This window comes from Medicago sativa, chromosome 4 (genome assembly GCF_051527215.1).
Source record: "Medicago sativa cultivar Bolivia chromosome 4, Bolivia_mono, whole genome shotgun sequence".
In the NCBI taxonomy this organism is placed as follows: domain Eukaryota; kingdom Viridiplantae; phylum Streptophyta; class Magnoliopsida; order Fabales; family Fabaceae; genus Medicago; species Medicago sativa.
In genome coordinates this window covers 37,026,824-37,051,598 of record NC_140752.1, presented here as the reverse complement: position 1 = coordinate 37,051,598, position 24,775 = coordinate 37,026,824, and the positions used below count along the sequence as shown (strand labels likewise).

General features: G+C 32.3%; 1 protein-coding gene across 1 annotated transcript in view; it reads left to right on the top strand.

Annotated features, from left to right (window-relative positions):
* The window catches only part of LOC146929134 (FBD-associated F-box protein At3g52670-like), a 37,624-nt gene extending 13,118 nt beyond the window's left edge, over positions 1–24,506 (top strand). Inside the window, exon 4 of the mRNA XM_085707226.1 lies at positions 24,213–24,506. Within this exon, the coding sequence (XP_085563352.1) occupies positions 24,213–24,506 (294 nt within the window). The remainder of the gene's footprint in view (positions 1–24,212) is intronic.
* Positions 24,507–24,775: the final 269 nt, after the last annotated feature.

The following is a 24,775-nucleotide window of genomic DNA, read 5'->3' as shown; positions in this document are numbered from 1 at the left end:
ACAAAAAGGTTACACCTTGTAGAAATCCTTGGACATGATGATAGTTCTTCTACAATTAGATGCTTTGAGGATTTATTAGGAACATGAATTGACATGACTTGTAAAAGCCTTGCATTCCGCAGAATATAGGTTGCAAATTGGAGATCATCTTCCAATCCATTGAAATTAATAATAACACAAGATCTGAGGTGAGACGAAACACATTCAAGCTCCAAAATTGGACATTGCCAATCATTGGATATATTGGTATTCCACTGTGAAGGGGGATAAAAACAAGGCTTAATTGTAGTTTTGGCCCATTATGTTTCAAGAAGTTGCGATTTTGGCCCCCCTAACTAAAATAATTCGATTTTGGCCCCCTATGTTTTGTCCCCTTTGCACTTTTGGCCTCCTAGGCCAATTTTGACCAAGTCAATGCTGACATGGCGCCACGTGTGTAATTTTTTTTATTTTTTTAATTATTAAAAACATAAATTTTTTTAAAAAAAATTTTAATTAAAAAATAAAAAAATACTTTTTTTTTAAATTTTTTAATTAAAACAATACATTTTAAAAAAAATTTAATTAAAAAATAAAAAAATACTTTTTTTATTTTTTAATTAAAAAAGTATAAATAAAAAATAAATAAATTACACACGTGTGCGCCACATCAGCATTGACTTGGTCAAAATTGATCTAGGGGGCCAAAAGTGCAAAGGGGGCAAAACATAGGGGGTCAAAACTGCTATTAAGCCTAAAAACAATAACATTTGTTAAAATATATGATATGAAGAAAATCAACAGGCGTACAAAAAAAAAAAAATACTCCACAAACCTTTGCAATTATAAATCTTTGAAGCTTTGGACAATGTCTGAGAAGTTTTACTATACCATCCCAACCAAGATAGAAGTCATTAAAAACAATAAACATAAGTTGAGGAGAATTAAGTTTTGAAACACCGGGGTGCCTTTGAATATATCTTCAATGTGATACATCTGGTCCCTTTCTGTGTTCATTGACATTATAAAATACATCAAATGGAACATGACTTGAATTGATATCTGCTCTAACTAACTTGGATAAGGGTTTAACTTTAAACCTTCTGTTGTATTATTTTTGTCATGAATAAACACATAGTCTCAAGGGTGGGAAAACTATCTATAGAACTCACCTAACATGTTTCTTGTGATTGCTCCAAGTTCCAAGCTCAAGCAACCAAACCCTAGCTCTTGATTCCAACTTTAAATCATTTTTCTCTTTGACTCTTGACCATGAAGAAACCATATCATGGACAAGTTCAAGCTCCAAGCATCACCTTCACTTCACATCTTTCAAACCCTAACTTCTTGAAGGTGAGAAGGATTGAGGCTCAAACATAAATCCAAGCTTCTAGTTGTTTCTTAAAGAAGGAGAAGAATAAGAAGAAGACCATGATGCATGCTTCATCACCAACCCAAGGATCTTTGAGAGAATTAGTGAATTTGAGAGGGAGAGGGGCGATGGGTTTAGAGAGAAGGAGGAGAGAAATCTTTTCCCAAAACCTAGAGAGAGAAACATCCCAAAATTATGAAGATTTTTTGCCCAAAAACACTTAAATACCCTTTTGTGTGAAAGTACTAAAATGACCTTTGTCTTAAACGTGTTTATTCTGACACTGATACTTAACTCGTATTTAGCTGACGAGTGGGATATTACACAAACCTCCAACTCTCTAAGATAACCACACCAATCAATCAATGTTATGAGCTGATCAATCTAAGAACCTCCTCGATTTTAGCATGAGCCAGCCAAGAACCTTGAGCCTCCTATCATCTTGAGCATTGAAAGTTTATGTCGATAAAAAATTAATGCAAGGCAATGGACGTGTTCTACTGTGATACGGCTTGATGAAAATTAATGTTGATGAAAATACTAATGGAACATTGCTTTTTAACAATCAAGTGAGTTATCTAATGGCGGGTCAGACTATACCATAGAACCCTGTTATATATTAACTATCAAGTTTACAAACATACCATTTATTGTCTACCTAAATGGTTTAACATATACTACATATTTCATTGATTTACCTCTCTTTGTATAGCGTAGTTCGAGTGCACGGTAGCAACCTAGTCCTTAGTAAAAAAGGTAAATAAAGTCAAAATACCGTTTAGAGAGATTTTAGGTTTTCTCTCTCTAAATTACCCTCGTTAATTTTTGTTTTTTTTTGGTAGTGATAATTGATTAATGAAACTATTCAATATGGTTGCATATTAGAATACTTACAGTCCATAACGTAGTAGAAGAGCATCATTAAAGGAAACTTGAGCATGTCAAAAATCACGTATCTTCAGTTTGCAATCAACATTACCAAGAATATTTTTTGGCTTCAAATCACAATGAAACACATTATCTGTAAGGGAAAAAAAAATTGGAGTACACGAGTTTACTATCACTATCTAATATAGTGAAGGAATCGATTATAAGCATATCTGTATCTATAAATTTGAGGCCTCAAAGAAGTTAGTAGAGGAAATATTTGTGGTGGTCTAGAGTAAGATCATTATTTGCCCTAATTACATGATGTACATCAGATTCCAACATAGATAGCCCAGAACTCACAACCCTATTTCAGTTAGAATTGATTTAAAGGTGAAAACTTAGAAATTTTAAGTCTCAATTTTTTTTAATGGAGAATCCATTTAGATATGACGCAAAAGCTACAAGGGTGTGCTCAATTGATTTAGAGATAACAAATCAATTATGAATTGATTGTCCATTAAATCGATTCTAACTTACGTAGGGCCTCAAGTACATGGATATTTATGTTTTCTTTGAGTTGATGGAATCGAATCTACATCATGTAATTATGAAAAAATATGACCGGTTCTTTTACTATTTTAGACAACGATAGTAATCGGTTCTTTTACTATAGTAAACTCATGTATTTAATTGTTTCCCCTTGTATCTAATGCCTTTCATCGTGATTTGTAGCCATAAAATATTCTGGCTAATGTTCATTACAAACTATAGATATGTGATTTTGGTTGCTCGAGTTACATTTAATGATGCACCATCTACTAATATTCAACCATGTAAGGTTTTCGATTGGAAAGTACAAATTGCAATATAAATACCTCTCTAAACCGTATGCTAACATAATTAATTTACCTTCTTTTATTAAGGAAAATGTTGTAACTATATAGGTGGTATCGTCGCCTGAACTATCTTCCATTTAGTAGCAGTGTTATGATAAACTACCTAGGTATTGAATATCTAATTAATTGAATATGAACAAAACCACTTCCACCTCAAATGCAAAACCATCTCTTTCCACCATAATCTCATAAAAAACGTGTTTAGAAATATCTATATCAACGAGAATCCTCACATAGTGCCCAAAACCGCGATATTGATTTATGGAATCAATGATCTGTAATATCCCGCTTATTAGGAACTGACGTAATAGCTGAGAACGATAAAATGCGCGCATTTAAGGCAAGGGGCATTTATGGCATTTCACACGGAGAAGATATTTAAGTGGTTTAGAACCAAAATTCTTCACAATTCTCATGTCTTTCTCTCACTAGGGTTGCCAAAGACATAAGCTCTCCCTTCTCTCTAGAATCTTGATCTCTCCTTCCTTCTCTATCCATGATCTTCACTCAATCTTCTTCTGATCCTTCAACAAATTAGAACCTAAGCAAGGTTAAAGTTTGGCTAAGTTGTTGGTAACAAGTTGGAAGCAAGTTTCACCAAATATCTTTCTCTCATCTAGAGTTTTGTTCCTAAGGTTTTGCTGTCAAGGTCTTAAGGTTGTGAGCTTATCTTCAGATTATTTTAAGGTGAGTTCCTAGTTAGATTCTACCCATGGGATGTGTGTTATGCTTGCAAGAAAACCATATATTTTTTTTAGGGTTTATACATAGAGAAAGTTACCCCTTTCATGTCATGCATCATTATATATGTGAATACTTGCTCAATGACTGTTTTGAGGATTTTGGGTCAAAAACACCATTTTTGACAGTTCTGGACTGTCACAACTCGCCACGGCGAGCAAGTAGCTCGCTAGGTGAGCTAGACCCACAGAGGGGTGTTTACTCGCCTCCTATTTGCCAAGGCGAGTAGCTACTCGCCTCCCACACAACCTTACTCGCCATGGCGAGCAGACATTGAGGAAACTCACTGTTTTGCTCGCTTCAGGTGGTTCTGGCGTTTCGCGGGCGGTTTTATTTATGCAATCTTTTAAACAATAACCCCTCAAATCAAGACTCCAAGGCATAGGTTTTAAAATGCTTTCTTGAATGTGAAGCAAGTATTTATTTTGTATAGTAAAGCATGACATATGAGCGAAGTAATGGATTTATGATCGGGTAGCAAAATTATATATGACAAAGTAAGGGAATAAACATAGAGCCTCGACATAGCTTGTCGAGAAATAGATAGTTAAGTATGAATTTATTTATGCTAAGACGTGAACGATTATATATCATATTCACACGAAAGTTAAGCAAGTAAAGTTAAGACAAAAATTTTATATGGTCAAGACCATTAAGTAAGCGTAGGTGTCATGTCTTTTGTATTCCTTCCACAGGTGGATACAAGAGGTTCTCCAAGGGGAACGGGATAAGCCGTAAGGGACGCGCACGCCACTGAGCGAGTCTGGTGTGCCCTAGCTAGGTATTTTTCACCGGTAGTAAGGGATTAACTTTCGGGATTACTCCACCCGGAATTAATCCGTAAAATGAACTCAGATTTATTATTTGTTTGTTCGACGCTAACTTCTAACTTAATCATGATTTTGGTTATAAATTGATGTTAGATATGTTCAAGTATAGGAAGTGAAGTAAGTAAAGAAAGATACATCGATGACGAGTAGGGTTTTACTTAATCGTCCGACTTAGAGTCGTGTCTTGTATTATAGATCTCGATGCGTAGAGCGTATCTTGATATAGCGGTCTTAGACTTTCCCCTTGACCGCCATGACACGTATAGCAGATCAAGACCTTTAGTAAGTTAAGAAGAACCTATGACGGATTTAGTAAGCACTACCGTCTAGAAGAGCAAGACCACACACGTATAATCAACCGGTAGGTTGTATCTTAGACACATGATAACTGTAGGTTTTACCCCGAGGTTATCACTAGCCTCGGGTTAGAAAGAACTCACTGAGGCATTATGTCTCATCCCTCTCATTATTTGTTCAGGTTCACAGGTTACTCGAGGAAAAGGTAAGGAAAAAGCTTTGGATTGATCATGTGATCGTGGAAACATATTTGGAGTTGGACTTATGGATGCATATGTTTAATTAAGTCGTGTTGTATTGACTTATTGTAATCAAGTTTCTTTTGGATATCTAAGTGAACATTATGTAACATAAGACTTCAGATGTTTTGTATCTAAATTCTCGACTTGACGACGTTTCTATATTGTATAATTAATGTATCCAATATCACTTTTAATGCACATTTGATTATTCTAGACACTTTCAAATTGGGCGTTACATGATCAAAGGAGTTCCAATTGCTCCGGCTATCTTGTGCATGGTCTTTTCCCTCCAATATTCCCGAGGAAAATTCATCAAGCATATCCAAACTTGGGAGTGGTTTTGGTGTTGCGTATAGAGGTTAAAGTCCATCGTCCATTGAGAAAGATAGAGAATACCCGACTTTAAATTATAGGTGCCTAGAGCCCAAGCATTGCACATATCCTCTAAAGTGGAGAACTTAAATTCATAAAAATCTCACCCTAACGATACCAATTTCCATTGTTCCGAGTGATTCTACAGTTTCAAGAGTTTCAAAATAAAATCCTTGGTAGTATACGGATTATCTCCCTTACTCATAACTAGCCTGCCATGTAGGAGCCGCTTACATTCATCAATTCCCTTTTCATATTCTGCCCGTGTAATCTTAATTCCGAGAGAATCACCTTTGATGATTAGAACTGGTAACTTCTCATCAATTGTCGTTACTGAGCCACTCAAAGCCTGCGCAAAAGTAACCTTCGTTTGTACTTACACCGGTTCAGTCTGCTTCGAAAAATCCTTATCTGGGAATGATACTGTTGTGATCGCAGGCAGGGACGGACCCATGATTTTTAAGTAGTGTAGGCCAACATTTCATTCTTAAAAACATAAATATACATCATAATTTTATAAGAGGAATATACATTTGTTTTTGAAACAGTTTTTCAGATTTTAAAAACATTGAATGATTTTCTCACTTTTAATTCATCTCTCATACGATTTCACATAAAATTCTTGATGAGACTCATAACAGAGAAAATTATTTTAATTATCGGTTACACTTGCAATAGTTAATATCAAAGACAACTCTAAAAACAAATATACCAATTAAAAAATAAACACTTCCAAAATATTAATCAAAACTCAAACAATAGCCATAAATAATAACTACCCTCAATAACAAAAAAAAAAAAAAAAAAACTACCCCTCTTACTTCTCTCTTTGTGGTGCCTTTTGTATATATATAATATATACTCTTATATTGTTGGTAAGTTGACTAAGTTCTAGTCATGAAACTACACATGCACACAAAAGTTATTACAGAATAATCATATATTACCATACCAGTACAATAGATGAGTAATATTTAAGTATTTTATTTTGCAAATGTAGTGAGGGCCCAGGCCCACAGGGAGCTATACGTGGGTCCTTCCCTGATCGCAGGTGTGGAATAGTTATGAAACTGCACGGCTGATGAGAAGACCGATTGGGCTGAAAGCTCTGCCTGCCAATCGAGAGGCACGTCAACAGCTGGAACAACCATCGGCCGGGTGGAGAAAGGGTGGAAAGAAGGAAGAAGATGATTAGAAGCGTAAGCCTAGCAGAGCCACGTGAAGGTTCTGTGTGGTAAAATGAATCACGGTGGAGAATTGTATGAAATTGCACCGAATGGAAATCACAACCTCCAAATAACAACACGTACGAGAAGCAAGATTTCATTAATCAATGACAGAACGGTTACTCAATTGGGTTGGATTCCAAGAATTTAATTGTAAGCCACCAATTGAAAAAGGTAGCACTCAATTGATTAATGTTTGGTCTTGATTAACACAATGGAAGCATGAATCAAGTTAAAGGTTGGAGAACGACACTCCTGCTAGTAACCCTAGCAGAGAGTAGATATTAATTAATATAATTTTTTTTAGGTAAGCCAGGAGTTAGCACAAACATCACGAGGAAACAACGCATCCCAACTAAGTTGGCACCCCACGAAACGTCCAACCTATGTCGCCAAACTCAAAAAATTTTAATGAAAAAAAGGGGAAAATTAATTACAAGAGGGGGACTAGGCCAAAACCCTAAAAAATAGAACGAAAGAAAGAAAATAAAAGCACCGCCGACTATAGAAATTTGTAATTTGGCAAGCCACAACGATCACGAAAGAAGCAACAATAGAAAACACAGCTAAATAAGTATTGATCACGTTCTTGCTTTGTGCTTGCAAGAATGTTTGGCAAGTGAATGAGACACACATTGCAAAAGTAGGACTACCCAAAGTGCAATTGTTCCTCCCACTTATGCAATTTTTTTGTCCAAATGCCTCTAAAATTGTTGTTGTAAATATGTAAAGAGGGAGGAGTAAGATTGTTGTGGAAAACAATACTATCTAAGATCTTTGTAAATACACTCCAGGCATTTTGTATTATTTTGCTCCATATGCTTGTCCACAAAGTGTTTCCAATTCACTTGCCATCCTAAGCAATATACCAGTTATAAATCTGCATAGAGTAGTCATGACAAGTGAGTGCATATGCAGCAAGTTCAGTTGAGCCAATTGTAAATAAAAGCTTGAGTTATTATATATGTGCCAAATGATGAAAGCAAGAAGATTTGGATAGTGGCAGGGCCTGCTATATTTCATCATTTGGCACATATATAATAACTCAAGCTTTTATTGGTCGTACAATTGGCTCAACTGAACTTGCTGCATATAAACTCACTTGTCATGACTACTCTATGCAGATTTATAACTGGTGTATTGCTTGGGATTGAAAGTGCATTGGAAACACTTTGTGGACAAGCATATGGAGCAAAACAATACAAAATGCTTGGAGTGTATCTACAAAGATCTTAGATAGTATTGTTTTTCACAACAATCTTACTCCTCCCTCTTTACATGTTAAAATAATTATTTTATAGCTCTCCTAATCAAAAGAAAAAGATTTGATTATCATATATATAATATAATATAATAGAATACAATTATTATTAAAATTCCTAAAATAAAATTTGACTATTTTCCAACAATTCAAATTTGGATCACATTAAACTAATATAATAAAAAGAATTCTGGGATGTATGTTCTCTAATGTGGTGCACATGGTACGTTCAATTCTGGGATGTATGTACTCTAATGTGGTGCACATGGTACGTTTACGTCATTGTTCCATTAGTATAGTCAATATCCTAGGGATCAATCTTGCAAATAGTAGAAACGTCGGGGAGTTAAAATACATATTATTTTAAATCAATTAAATTATTCAATGTATTACATTAAATATTTCAATAATATTTTTATGAAAATTATTAATAAAAACAATTTGTTAAGTTCCCTAAATTGAAAAATAAATAATATGAATATCCCAATGTAACATTTTTTTTGAAAGAATATCCCAATGTAACATAAAATGTTTACTTTTGAAAAACAAATGTTTTGATTTACTATTAAGTAATAATGTATTATATTAATGATAATTATATAATAAATAGAGAAAAATTTGAAGTAATGAAATATAGTCAATTTTTTTTTGGATTAATAATAATAATTACATTATATTATATATATGATAATCAAATCTTTATCTTTTGATTAATTGTTAATTAATACTTTTTTAAGGGGAACTATTAGCTAATATTTTATTGATTAAGAAAAATGATACTAAATTGTACATGATTAATCCAAATTATATTATATTTAGGAATATTACATTTTTATCTTTTGTTGGTAGTGAATAATTTTTTTTTGGTAGTGACATCTTTATCTTTTGATTAACTCAAAGATATTATGCTATATTATATTTATGAAAATTAAATCTTTACTCACAAAAATGTTATATTATATTTCTGAATAGTAAATATTTATCTTCCGATTTACTATTAAATAATAGTATTATATTAATTTCCTTAAAAAAAAGTATTATATTAATTATTATCTAATTACTAATCTGAACGAGACATGCTAAGTATTTGAATCATAATTCAACCTTTCCAACACTAATTTTGATGGGACTAAAACTAGTGGATAACTAACATCTAAGACTATAATTTTTATGAAGACATTGAAAGATAATTCCCTCATTTTCTAAGTGATTTTGACTGTTAAAAAAATATTTTCAGGTAAAACTGCAGTACAAAAACAAATGTATAAGCATACCAAACAACCAAAATCAACAAACTATGACATTCAATTTGAAATTTAACATTCCAATTCAACTAATCTCATAAAAACAGAAATCAATAATGAAATTAAACATTATTATCATTCACTTATGATTAATTATATTAGTTTACACAAACTAAACATGAAACATTTTTATTCCAAAATCTATTATCCATGCATCATGAATCTAATGTTTTCCTCTTCTAATTTTAAACCCATGATCACAAAATTATATTTATAAGTTTATCCATGAGTGAACGAGAGAAAAGAGGAAACCTACCTCTAATCTTCTTTGAAGATGCTACTCCTATTTCCATTGCTCATTGATTCTCCTTATTAAATCTCTAGCTTTTTGAGATCTTCTAAATTCTTTGAAACCCTAATTTCTTCTTCACTCTTCTCTCCATAATACTCCCTTGAATCTTCATTATCTCAGCCTCCTCAATCTTAGAATGAATTACCCAACTTTAATTCCTTGCGTGTGGTATTTGATCAAGGAATTTAAAGGAATTGGTGAGGATGAGGGTTTTATGGTGAAAGGATGAGAGTACCACGAAAGAGTAGGATGAGTGAAATTTTGGAATTCTGATTTTTTTTTCTTTGGTAATTAGGTATGTATAGGTGATATAGGTGATTGTCCCATTTACTATTTTGCCCTCACTAAACATGGTAATTCACCCTGTGTTTTTTTTATAGGTTTGGACCTGAAATGGTTGGGCTTACTAATTGTCTTAGTTCATTATCTAATTTCTTCTCTAATTATCATATTTAGGATTTTTGTTTTGATAAATTAACATATTTAGGATTAACGGTGCTATTGGTATGAATTATTTAGCTAAGAAAGCTTGTGGGCTATTAACGGTGCTATTGGTATAATATTAACAAAATATTAAAATTATATTTCAGATACTAAAAAACTCATCCAAATAAAACCGTATTTAGTTGGACTAAATCGAATCTCGTGTGATTTTTATTTTGGACCACATACCTTAAAACAAATCCAAACTGCACCCCAAACACCCTTTATTCACATATGATTACACTGACCCATATTTTCTATCAATGTTATACAAATGAACAAATAAAATGAATGCACATAACTCACAAATGTTTGATAGTAATGAGAAGTTTGTATGTAAAATAATAAATTAGAATATTCCTCTAAAAATAAAAGATTAAATGAAAATCTTCTTTAGCATTATCCATATATATAAAATCGTTCCAACCTTTTAATTGTTACTAGGGCTTGGAGTTTTGCCTTAGTCCCCTCTGTTACTATCTTTCTTTTATATATTTTGGGTTTGGTTAGCTCCTTGCTATCAACCATTTGATTAAAAAAATAATTGTTCCAAATTTGAGAAAATGAAACGGTCTCGGTAAGTATTAAAATTCGCAATATCTTGAAATGATCAAATATAGTAGTTTCTTTTTGGTACAAAATAAAATTTAGTAGTTATTAAATTCTCATTAGTTTTTATTTTTTTTGGATATCACATAATCATAATTCTATTTATACGATATCCAAAAAATTAAAATAATAAATGTTCGCACCATTTCATGAAAATTTCTATTTATTCCAATGGATACAACTTTTCAACTGGAAAATTATGACCGTTTGAATTTAAAATTTAGCCTACAAAAAATATCCAAAACAAAACCAAAGTCACATGACACGAATCCACAAGTGTAGAGTTCTATATAATATAATATAATAGAATAAAATTATTATTAAAATTCCTAAAATAAAATTTGACTATTTTCCAACACTTCAAATTTTTCTCTCAACAAATATACATATTTATTATTTAATTATAAAAAATATAATATTACTTAATATTTAATCAAAACATTAGTTTTTCAAAGTAAACAATTAATGCTTCACTTGTATTTTAATATTTGTTTTTTCAATTTATGGAATTTTTCTTTATTATTACGATATGGCATAACAAATGGTTTTTATTAATAATTTTCATATAAAATTTATTGAAAAATTTAATGTAATACACTGAATAATTTAATTGATTTAAAATGGTAAATATGATATATTCCTTAAAGTATCAGTCAATAGGAAAATTCCTAAAGGATATTACTAGAAAGTTATTTCTTTCCAATTAACACACAATGTAGTTTGTGAACTTTTTAGCACAATGTATTTTGATTATAATTCATTAAGGTTATATTAATATTATCTAATAAAATAAACTAGTTATTTACTACCTAATGAAGAAAAAAAAATTATATTATTGGGTTAAAACGTGACGTAGACGCACCATTTGGATCACATTAAACAAATATAAAAAGAATTCTGGGAAGTATGTTCTCAAATGTGGTGCACATGGTGCGTTCACGTCATTGTTCCATTAGTCTAGTCAATATCCAAAGGATCATTCTCACAAACAGTAGAAATGTCGGGGATTAAAAGTATAATACAATTTACTCTCTAATTGCTTTTTTGAAAATATTTGATCTCAGTTTATCAATGATAATTTTTCTTTTCTTATTGATTATATGTATATAGTGACATTACTTGATCTAGTTTGTTACACTTTTTTTAAGGATAAAAGATAGAGATATTCACATATCGTGTTTGTTCATGGCATATTTTTTGTGGTAACCAAAAATAAATATCATGGTTGTTACCCTTTTTTAATATTTGAATTCACTTTCATCCATTATCTTTTTTGAATGATAAGGACAAAATCGGATGTATACAGGTTGTTATTTTATTTTGAGTTTGAGAAAACTAACTTCGTCATTATTTTGTTAAATTTATGGTGTTTCCGTCAGTTTTATCGCTACCTTGATATGCACTTAACAATTTCCCCAATATATATCATTCAATAGGTTTCCTCGCAAAGAAATCAGCCGCCAAAAATATTGAAAGGAAATTTATTAGCTACCATGCATATATCTTCTCTTACATATTATTATTAACTAATGTTTAACAACTTTGCACTCTCGTTTGTTATGCAACTCTTCCCTCACTAATTATGCTTGATAGAATTAATTATTTGTAAGCAATATAGTTGTCAAATAAATTAAGATTGCTCACAAATATCAATAACCTTTTCATTAAGATTGGTTAATAATGTTACTGAACTTATACTACAAAGTTACTAAACTACTAACTTTTGACTTCAACAATGAAAAAGTTATGAACTATATCTTTAATGCATTCTACAAATGAACTTTTGACCTTGCCTGTGTTCCTTAGGGACCTTTTTGAGCATGACAGGCAGGGGTTACCTAACTTTAGGGTTTCTAACCTTTAGGAGGTTTTGGTTTGGTCCCCCTCCTTTTTTTGTATATCTCTTGTTTTCTTATATGATATTTTGAGGTAGTAGCACTTTGCTGCTCCTCTTTTTGGTTTAAAAAATAAAAAATACATATGACACAGCATGTACGTCTAGAAATATATTTTAGAATAGTTTAATAATGTTGCCTCAGCCCTCAAGTATTCCCATTGTCGTGCAGTTGCAAGATATGGCTACAATAATTCAAGGTTGAAAGATGAAGTTGAAGTTGAAGTGGTTCCTTCAAGTCTTGATTCACTCTTGAATGATTTGTATTTGGGATCTATAAATTGAGTAATTTTTTAAATCCTTGATCAAAAGAAGAGAGAGGTACAATATAGACGATTCTTGGCACTATACCATATCTCATTACAAAATAGAAGAAGTAACAAGACAAATTTCCTCTCTAGTATGAGAAAATATGTGATCTAACAAAAGGAGATCCAAAAGTAACACATAGGGGATAGTTAAACCATGTGATTTTTTATAGTGGAAAATAACAGATGATGAATCATGGATTAACAGTTTCAAACAGATTTCCCTTCAGCAAACTGTGCACTGGGATATAAAATTGATGCTCTAATAACAGATTAAAGTTATATCTAATGTTAAAAAAATAGTTTTGATATCAAGGAGATCAAGATCACCTTTCCAGGAGAAAGAGAAAGCACCAGAGAGAGAGATAGATAGAGTAGCAAAACAGGTAAAGTGGAAAAATGCAATATTTGAAACCAGTTAAAGATAAATTAAATGTAAGTTAAAATAATGCTAGCTAATATGTTTGAGGAGATAATCCTATGTCCTTCAAACAAGAAATATTAAGGAACTAGGTAAAAGTAATTGAAAGTTCACATTTGGGACAAATTTTTGGACAAGATGTTAATTCTTCTAGGGCATCCCAGATGAAAATATATGTTGGGAATTGAATTTCATCTACAAAGTCGTCATAGAAGAATTTGGGAGGTGAGAAAAAAATGTACTTATTAACATGAAAATTTGGGTGTTTCCAATTTCTGAAAATAGGAATTTAGACTTCAATAATAACCCGTATAACAACTGTGATAGTAAACAAATTGTTTTCTAATTTTGTACCTTAGATGCAAGAATCAAACAACAACTTTATCTATCCAGAAATGGTCTTTCTTGACTCTCATTCCCCAACCTTCCTAAATAAATTGTGAAAGTTAAAGGAACTTGTTTGAATAAATAATTGATAATTCATAATATATCTAGTAAATATACATGCTTTATTTCATTTTCTTTGCAGGTGGAGAATAAAAGTTAAAACAATAAAATACTTGGAACTAAAAGTGGATTGGATTGAAGTTTTTTTTTGACACAGCCAGGCTTAAGCTATCAACTATGCTTTTCTGCCCTATAATATGTAGGAACTAATGATGAAAATATCACTTTAGTTTACAAATTACAAAACTCTACCTACCACATGGGTTCAACTTCAACTAGCAATTAGAGACATGAAATAAAGCACAACAAGAAAATTACACAAAATGTAATGAAAGCATTACTAAACTATCTGTTGTCTTCGTATTCTCTTTGGCTCTTTTCATTGGTAACCAAGAACATAAGGCAGCACCAGGTATTGTATGATAACAATTGGAAAACCACAAGATTCTTAATGCAAACATATACCAGTAACAAGCGGTGCATTGGGCAGCTCAATTGTCTTGAACAAAGGGGTAAGGAGTTGGAGGTCCTGGCTTTAACGTTTTTCTTTCAAAATAAAAAACTAATATACAAGTAACAAGCAGAATCAAACAACTCGACAATACGATGATAATTACTGGAAGAAATAAAACTTGGAACAATTCTAACTTTTCATGCAACAGAGCAAAATAAATTTAAAAGCATCCAGAGTCCAGACCGAATCATAGTCCACTTTAGAAGAGATTGTACTAATACCATTATCACAATTTAATTTGTATGAAAAGACCAAGCCTATAAAATTAAATGATATGAAGAAAAACTAATGATCAACAAAAAGTTTACACCCTGTAGAAATCCTTGGACATGATGATACTTCTTCTCAAATTAGATGCTTTGAGGATTTATTAGGAACATGAATTGACATGACTTGTAAAAGCCTTGCATTCCGCAGAATATAGGTTGCTAATTGGAGATCATCTTCCAATCCATTGAAGTTAATAATAACACAAGATCTGAGGTGAGACGAAACACATTCAAGCTCCAAAATTGGACATTGCCAATCATTGGATAAATTGGTATTCCACTGTGAAAGGGGATAAAAACAATATCATTTGTTAAAATATATGATATGAAGAAAATCAACAGGCGTACAAAAAAAAATACTCCACAAACCTTTGCAATTATAAATCTTTAAAGCTTTGGACAATGTCTGAGAAGTTTTACTATACCATCCCAACCAAGATAGAAGTCATTAAACAATAAACATAAGCTGAGGAGAATTAAGTTTTGAAACACCGGGATGCCTTTGAATATATCTTCTATGTGATACATCTGGTCCCTTTCGGTGTTCATTATGTGTAAGCACTTGACATTATAAAATACATCAAATGGAACATGACTTGAATTGATATCTGCTCTAACCAACTTGGATAAGGGTTTAACTTTAAACCCTTCTGTTGTATTATTTTTGTCATCTTTCATACAGACAATACCCAAGGTGTCCAAATCTTTTAGAACATGACAAGCATTGACAAGTTTTTTTAGAACATTACGATTTTCAAAACGAACAAATTTCAAATGTAGGATTTTGAGTGATGGAAGATCAAATATGCAAATTATCACCTGCAATTTGTAATGCCTCAAGTTTCATAACAACTAGGGTATCAGATGCATAAGTAGTGGGAGTCAAGGTGTGGTGAGTAAAGGGGTAGTCATTCCTGGTAAGATGAAATTCCCCAACACAAAGTCGTTTCGCGGCTTCCACCCATGCATCAAAGAGGTGTTAATCAGAATCACTGAAACTAGAATGGTAGTTGAGGCTAAACTTTTTGATGGGTTGGCTTGATGAGTGAGGAGAGAGCATGTTTTGATGTAATTTTGCTCTTTTTCTTTAGAGACACTCTAATGTAAGCTTTTTTGTTAAGGATTCTGGCCCTCTCCAGTCTTTTTATTGATTTTTTTTCGCTTTATCAAAAAAAAGATCAACGCAAAACACAAATTATCGAACTTATGAAAACTGAATGAATAAATCAAATTAAATTAAATCATAGAGAGAATCACTTAATTGAAGTTATTGAAGATAAACTAAAATTATTCGATAATCACTTATTTGGACAGACACTTAACTTGTTAAAACTTATTTTAAGCAAAAGTGAAATATACTTCCTCCGGTCCTTATTACAAGAAGGAAAAAAAAACATGAAAACCAATGCAACTATTAATTGTTGTATCTTTTTAGATGTTATTTATACAAATAAACCCTTGTAGAAAGTTGGCAAACACTAAATACAACCATTAATATTAAAAACACAACCATTAAATGAGGGGTAGAAATGTCTTTTTAGCAATAAATACACCTTAATAGTTGTGATATTTTTTTTTATAAATTGGACCAATTTTTTTTTTTGGAAATTTTGTTATAATAAGGACCGGAGAGAGTAAATGATAACAACACAAAATTTATTCAATTCGGTGATTAAGACGATGTATTCTTAGAACTCCTTTGATGCTATTGAGTATTTGCTAAAGTTGAAAAATCAATCTAGTTTATTTCATATCAATAATAAAAAATTAGTTTTTTTTATTAAAACAATTTTAAACTACAATTACATAAACATAAATTAAAATAGTTGACGATTGAGAATTCAAGACGGAGATTCATAGTAGTTCACCCACATCGTCCTTGTTAGTGGGTTGCATGCATTCCCAAAGATAAACTTCAAAAGAGTTTTTTTTTTTTAATTTTTTTTTTGAATACCAACTATTTGCTAAAATGTTTACACCAATTTCACTGCTTGAGACTTGAGATTTTAACCTATAACCCGAGTCCTTAAATAAATCTTGATGTAGCCCTTGAACCTCGTCACACAAGATTCAAAACTCCAACCATCTAAGATAACCACACCAATCAATCAATGTTATGAGCTGATCAATATAAGAACCTCCTCGATTTTAGCATGAGCCAACCAAGAACCATGAGCCTCCTATCATCTTGAGCATTGAAAGTTTATGTCGATCAAAAATTAATGTAAGGCAATAGACGTGTTCTACCGTGATACGACTTGATGAAAATTAATATTGATGAAAATACTAATGGAACAATGCTTTTTAACAATCATGTGAGTTATCTAATGGGTCAGACTATACCATAGAATCCTGTCATATATTAAATATCAAGTTTATATACATACCATTTATTGTCTACCTAAATGGTTTAACATATTGTACATTTTTCATTGATTTACCTCTCTTTGTAGCGTAGTTCGAGTGCACGGTAGCAACTTAGTCCTTAGTAAAAAAGGTTAATTAAGTCAAAATACCGTTTAGAGAGATTTTAGGTTTTCTCTCTCTAAATTACCCTCGTTAATTTTTGTTTTTTTGGTAGTGATAATTGATTAATGAAACTATTCAATATGGTTGCATATTAGAGTACTTACGGTCCATAATGTAGTAGAAGAAGCATCATTAAAAGAAACCTGAGCATGTCCAAAATCACGTATCTTCAGTTTGCAATCAACATTACCAAGAATATTTTTTGGCTTCAAATCACAATGAAACACATTATCTGTAAGGGAAAACAATTGGAGTACACGAGTTTACTATCACTATCTAATGAAGGAATCGAATATAAGCATATCTGTATCTATAAATTTGAGGCCTCAAAGAAGTTAGTAGAGGAAATATTTGTGGTGGTTTGGAGTAAGATCATTATTTGCCTTAATTACATGATGTACATCAGATTCCAACATAGAAATCCTAGAACTCACAACCCTATTTCAGTTAGAATCGATTTAAGGGTGAAAACTTAGAAATTTTAAGTCTCAAATTTTTTTAATGGAGAATCTATTTAGATATGACGCAAAAGCTACAAGGGTGTGCTCCTCCAGTCAGAATTGATTTAGAGATAACAAATCAATTATGAATCGATTGTCCATTAAATCGATTCTAACTTACGTAGGGCCTCAAGTACATGGATATTTATGTTTTCTTTGAGTTGATGGCATCTAATCTACATCATGTAATTATGAAAAAATATGACCGATTATTTTACTATTTTAGACAACAATAGTAATCGGTTCTTTTACTATTTTAGACAACGATAGTAAACTCATGTATTTAATTTTTTTTCCCCTTGTATCTAATGCCTTTCATCGTGATTTGTAACCATAAAATATTCTTGCTAATTAGGGATGCTGATAGTGTGATATCCGTGTCCGCTCCATTAGATGAATATGAAATCGGTACCCTATCCATATCCGTGCGGATATCTGTCTAGCGGGTAATCCGTGGATTTTGAGATATCCGCGGGTTTATACAGATATCCATGGATAACATTTATAAAAATAAAATAAAAAATTTGTTTAATTTTTTTTAGCTAAAATTTAGAAACAAAAGTTCCTCACATGCATTTTCTTTTCTTTTTAGCAAAACATAATATTCATACATTACAAATAGCAACAAAGATCATTGACTCCAAAAAAAAATAAATAAAGTCTCTTACATTTAATAAAAATAAAGTTTTTTGATTTAACAAAAACATAAGTAAAGCTCACCATATTCAACAAAAACAAAGCTCTTGCTTTAACAATCCCAACCACTTTCAATTCCATTTAAAGGAGCGTAATAACTTATAACACTCACAATACCTAGGGTGTTTTCTTAGGAAGTTGAATATATTGAGGTTATTTATGTAACTTACTCGGTTTAATAGCGGTTATGGATATCGGCGGGTGTGGATACCATTAAATCCGCATCCGTATCCATTAATTAGCGGGTAGTCAAAAAATCCGTTAATTTTATCCATGGATATCCATTAAGATATCCGCGGCGGATTTTATCCGCGGATATCCACGGGTGTGGATTTTTTTGCCATCCCTATTGCTAATGTTCATTACAAACTATAGATATGTGGTTTTGGACTTGCTCGAGTTACATTTATTGATGCGCCATCTACTAATATTCAACCATGTTGATTGTTTCATTAATCAAATGTTTCTTCATGTAAGGTTTTCGATTGGAAAGTACAAATTGCAATATAACTACCTCTCTAAACCGTATGCTAACATAATTAATTTACCTTCTTTTATTAAGGACTATGTTGTAACTATATAGGTGGTATCATGCACCTGAACTATCTTCTATTTAGCAGTAGTGTTGTGACTAACTACCTAGGTATTGAATATCTATGTAATTGGATATGGAGATTGTAACACTCACAACGTGGCCCAGTAACAGTGCCGGGTAGCCCATAGTGGAAGTCGGCCAAGGCCGGGTAGCCCAGGGAAGTCGGGCTGTTACAGGATGACCCCACGTTGATATGAGGAACCGAATCACATCGGAATGAGAGGGATCCGGAGGCCGTGTAGGTCTGGGACTACATGGTTGAAGGAAGGCTTATAAGAATGTTAGGTACTACCCATATCAACAAGATGCATCTTCTTTTCGGGAGCTCAATCCATAGGAACTCCACAGTTAAGCGTGCTTGGCTTGGAGTAGTACTAGGATGGGTGACCTACCGGGAAGTTTCCCGGTAAGCATGTGAGTGAGGACAAAGCATGCTGAAAAGACTCGTGTTGGTTTGTGGGGTTAGTCGGCAATCCTGTAAGCAGTCTGGGATGTTACAGAGATCATATGGATTGTATTATAAATAGAGAGTGTTGCTATTTACAGCGAACACTTTCTTCAAGAAATCATCCCGATAAAAAATTGGCCAATCAAAATTGGATTTAAGCGGAATACATGGGTGGTGGACTGAAAACATGGAGGTCAACTGTCAATCATATGCAATGAAAACAATACATGTGTATCGGGATGATTTCGCTAGCCCACCGTTCACTGCAAATAGCATTTTCGATAAATAAATTTATATACATTAATGTTGACCTTCATAACCAAATTTGGATATAATTATGGTTGAACCCCTAATCCAGTTTAAATGTACAACCATAAATATAATCATTAACTATCTGCCGAACATTCCCTAAAAAAAAAAAAAACTATCTGCCGAACATTCCCTCAAAAAAAAAAAAAAAAACTATCTGCCGAACATACAACTAACTTCTTATTTAAACTGTGTTAACAACCTAAATTATTGTCGCAAAAGGTGTATTTTTTTTAGGGTTAATTAAGTTTTTAGTCCCTATAAATATTCACAGTTTTGTTTTTAATCCCTACAAAATAAAATCACACTTTTTAGTCCCTGTGACATTTTTCTTAAGCATTTTAGGGACTAAAAATACTGATGGAAAATTTTTGTAGGGACTAAAAATGCTTTTGGAAAATTTTATAGTGACTAAAAATGTTGATGGAAAATTTTATAGGGACTAAAAAGTGTGATTTTATTTTGTATGGACTAAAAACAAAATTCTGAATATTTATAGGGACCATTTACTTAATTAACCCTTTTTTTAAGTAACACAAATTGTCTTTCCTAGATTAATTTAAAACACAAATGAAGCTATATTAATTGAATGCCCTGCGTTGTTCAAGTAGCACTCATCCAATATATGTTTCAAGTATGGTACATATTTGGTATTTTTTTTTTTTAAGGAAGGTACATATTTGGTATGTTCTTCACCTTGATACTATTAGTCTATATACCCAGTGGGGGTATATAGTATATAGGGGTGTTCGCGGTGCGGTTTGGTTCGGTTTTGAGCAAAAAAGTCATCCAAACCGCGAGATAAAAAAGCATGCGGTTTGGTTTGGTTCGGTTGATTTTTAAAAAGTCATCCAAACCAAACCAATGCGGTTTGGATTGGTTCGGTTTGTGCGGTTTATCGCGAGGTAAAAAAATATTACATTAACTCTAATATTGCCAACTTGTTACAAAATATACATAGGACATTTTATTTTGATGTTTATATGATAAAATATTAGGTAAAACTTATATCAAAATAGGTAAAATTAAGAAGAAACATAAGCATGAAACAAATTATTGAGAAGTAAAGAAAACAAATTCATCACTGGAAATGAATTGAAAGAGATGGAAAGGAATTATAATCGAACCTGATGGTGCAACGATGGAAAAATCGAATCAAAAGAGATTATTCTTGAGCTATGTAATTGGGCTAGTACATATTTAATTAATATTCATTATTCTTGCGGTTTGGTTTGGTTTGGTTCGGTTGCTGAGATGCAAACCACAAACCGAACCGAACCACGCGTTTCAGTGCAAAAGTCATCCGAATTCATCCGAACCAAGTGCGGTTTTTTGCGGTTTTGGTTTGGATTGGTTTGGTTTGCGATTTTTCTATTGGGTTGGTTCGGTTTTGAACACCCCTAATAGTATACCCGTTGGGGTATATAAAAGTCTTAGAATATCATTATTGTAAATTGATTAACATTGACTAGTCATTATTAGTCATGAATGTATAAGATCAATACTCTGATTGTATATATACAAACCAAAAGGAATGAAAAGGTAAGACCTATTATTCTAACAGATACCACCAAATTCGTCTCTTTCGTGACCTTTTTCCCGCTTTGTTTTCAGTGGAGGTCCACAATGTCGAGATCGTTCCTGAGTTGCAATTTTTTAAAGGGTAGTGTTAACTTGTGCCCTTAGGGCACATGTTAAGAATCTAAAAATGGAATTAAATCATAAATTATGTCTTGAAAAGACAACATTTTAAATTTCTACAATATTGAATGCACAATTTCCAACAAAATGTTTCTATTTTTGGTTTCTTAACTTGTGCCTTGAGGGCACAAGTTAACATTTCCCTTTTTTAAAAGGTTTGATTTCTGCTCATTATTTCATTCAACCCTTCACTCGATTTTTTATTTTTAAATTTATTGATTACCCTCTATCTCCATGCATCGACTATTTTCTATCTGGTTAGCTAGCTTCGTTGGTAATTCTGAGTCTTTTTTCAAGGATTTACCTCTCTCCGTGTAGCGTAGTTCAGGTGCACATTAGCACCTAGTTGCAACATAAATTAAGTCAACATACCGTTTAGAGAGGTAGTTAGATTGCAATTTGTACATTCCAACTAAAAACCTGAAGAGACCAAACATATACTACAGAAATCAAAATTAGCGAAGGAAAAAAATGAATTTCTTTGTTTCAAAATTTGAGAGGGATTTCACGTTTTCCCTCTCTAATTTTTTTATTTTTTTTTGGTTGTGACAATTGATTAATGAAACTAATCAATTTGGTTGCATATCAGTGTACTTATAATCCATTTGGAATTTTTATAGGAGAGGCTATCAAATATTGGGGGGGGGGGGGGGGGGGGGGGGGGAACTCGAGCAAGTCGAAAATCAAATAATTTCAGTTTGCAATCAACATTACCAAGAATATTTTTTGGCTTCAAAATCAAGACGAAACACATTAGTCGTAAGGGAAAAAAAATGAAATACACGAGTTTAATATCACTATCTAATATAATGAAGGAATCAATTATAAGCATATGTTTAAATTTGAGGCCCCGAATGTGGTAGACCTTTTTTTTTTTTTTTTTGTGGTTTAGACTTCCATCATCTGTGATGCTGCAACAATGCGTTTTAATTTTTCAATCTTTCATTATATTTGGCCATTTTCTCATTTCTTCTTTGTTATTTTTTTATTTCACACTTGCAAGAACACCAGCTAATATTGGAATTTTTTTTATTCTTTTCTTTCCGTTCAAACTTATTTTAAATTTTCATTATACTGATTTTTTTTTTCGAGCAGTAATCTAAAGTAGAATGGAATCTGAATGAGCTATTAAAAGGTAAATTTTCATTCATCTTTGGTTATATTATGCATAACAATATTGTGCATGGTTTATGTATATTACTCGGTTATGTTTATCTATTTAAGCAGGTCTTATTTTATTAAGTGTTTCAAGGTGCATTTGAAGTGTAATTTGCTGAAAATGTCATTTCCATCATATATGTGTTGGATGTCCAAAAGTATTTTAAGATGATCAAATGTCTTTTCCATCATACACTGTCTGTATGTACTAAGAATTAGTGTAATGTTCATTGCTACTTTATTTTTTCAAGAGCATGGCCACTTTCTATATAATATGAAGGATTATGTTTTGTGTGTGTGTCAATGTTTTTTTTCTTCGAAAAGCCAACATATTATTAAGCCAACTCAGCCTTCTCAAGAAGAGAAAGGCCGGGCGAAACACAACCAAAAGACAGGCCCTGATCCTGCAGCACAGTCTGCTAACAGAACCAAACATAAGCGACAGCAGGAAGAAAAAAGAGAGTCCAACAGAACCCTACCACACTTCCTAGCCGAAAAACACCAAAAAACCAAGCTGTCCCTACAGTCCCGCCTCAACCTCGATGGCAAAAGCAAGGGTTCCAACACCACTCGTCAAAATAAACATGTCGCAATTTTCAAACGCGCCGTTGTGTGTCATTGTTATTTTTAAGAACATAACATTGTTATTTTTACTATGTTCTAATATTTTGGATCACTATATTGAGATACTTTCACCTACTTTGGTAGCATGACTTTCTTTCCCTGTAACTTTGATTAAACCATTTTTTTGTTTAGGCAAAATATTTATAAAATTAAAATTTAAAATAAAAAGAAAGTACAAAACCGGATAAAAATAGATGTAGAAGTAGTTGCAATATAATTAGATACACATGTATATTTTAGTTTGATTCTTCTATTCAATAGGTTTGATGGTTTTGACATCATTCTAGGTGGTTGCATATTTGCTACCATGTAGTCCTTTTATGTTTTGTACTCTCTTATTCCTTTTGTCTTTAAGAAAAAAAGTACTATAATCATTATGATCTGAATCATGGTTTTGATTCTCACATATTGACATGCTATCAGAAGAAGAAAAAAAAACAACATTGATGTGCACCTTATACAAGTTTTTTTTTTTTTTTTTTAATTTAGGACCTATTCAATAATCCCTAAATAATTTAAGGACCTACAGAATAATTAAACCTAAATTTTTTGTAAGCTCACCCGTGCGGTGTGTTTTTTTTTTTTTTAATTTAGGACCTATTCAATAATCCCTAAATAATTTAAGGACCTACAGAACAATTAAACCTAAATTTTTTGTAAGCTCACCCGTGCGGTGCACGGGTTAGCGATCTAGTAGAAATAAAGGCATTAAACAAATGAGAGATATGGTGAAAATAAATATTTGCAATAATTATTACTTTAAGGAATACACATTAAAAATTTCTAAAAAAAAAATGTAGATTGTATATATAGAAATAAAGGCATAAAACAAACAAGAGTTATGGTGGAAATACACGTGATACTCCAAGAAATACACATTAAAAACTTCTACCCATAAAATATTTAATATTCAACTTGATCATAATTAATATAGGCGGAACACCCAAATATAATAAAGACAAAAACAACATACTAAAGGGTGTCGTGTTAATAATATTTTTGTTCTTGATGTGGGTGGTGTTCAGGTGGAAGGTGTTGATAATGTCAGAAGGACGGTGTTTAATCATTTTTCGAATCACTTTCAAGCACCGGTAGTGGTGTGCCCCTGCCCTGTGGATCTTAATTTCCGCATGTTGTCCTATAGGGAAGGGTCAGTGATGGTGAAGTTGTTTAGCTTGGAGGAGTTGAAAATGGCGGTGTGGGATTGTGATAGTTTCAAATGTCCTGGCCCGGATGGTGTTAACTTTGGTTTCATCAAAGATTTTTGGGAGGACCTGAAGGCAGATCTGCTGCTTAATTGTTTCAGATTTTCATTGTAATGGAAAGCTTCTGAAAGGTATAAACAACACTTTTATCACTCTTATTCCCAAAAAAGTCTATTCTCAAAGTTTCAATGAATATCGCCCTATTTCTTTAGTGGGTAGTTTCTATAAGGTGTTGGCTAAATTATTGGCAAAAAGATTGTGAGGTGTCATTGGTACTGTAATATCAGATACTCAGTCCGCGTTTGTAAAAGGTCGTCAGATTCTAGATGGTATTCTGGTGGCTAATGAGGTGGTAGATGAAGCAAAAAAATTAAATAAAAATT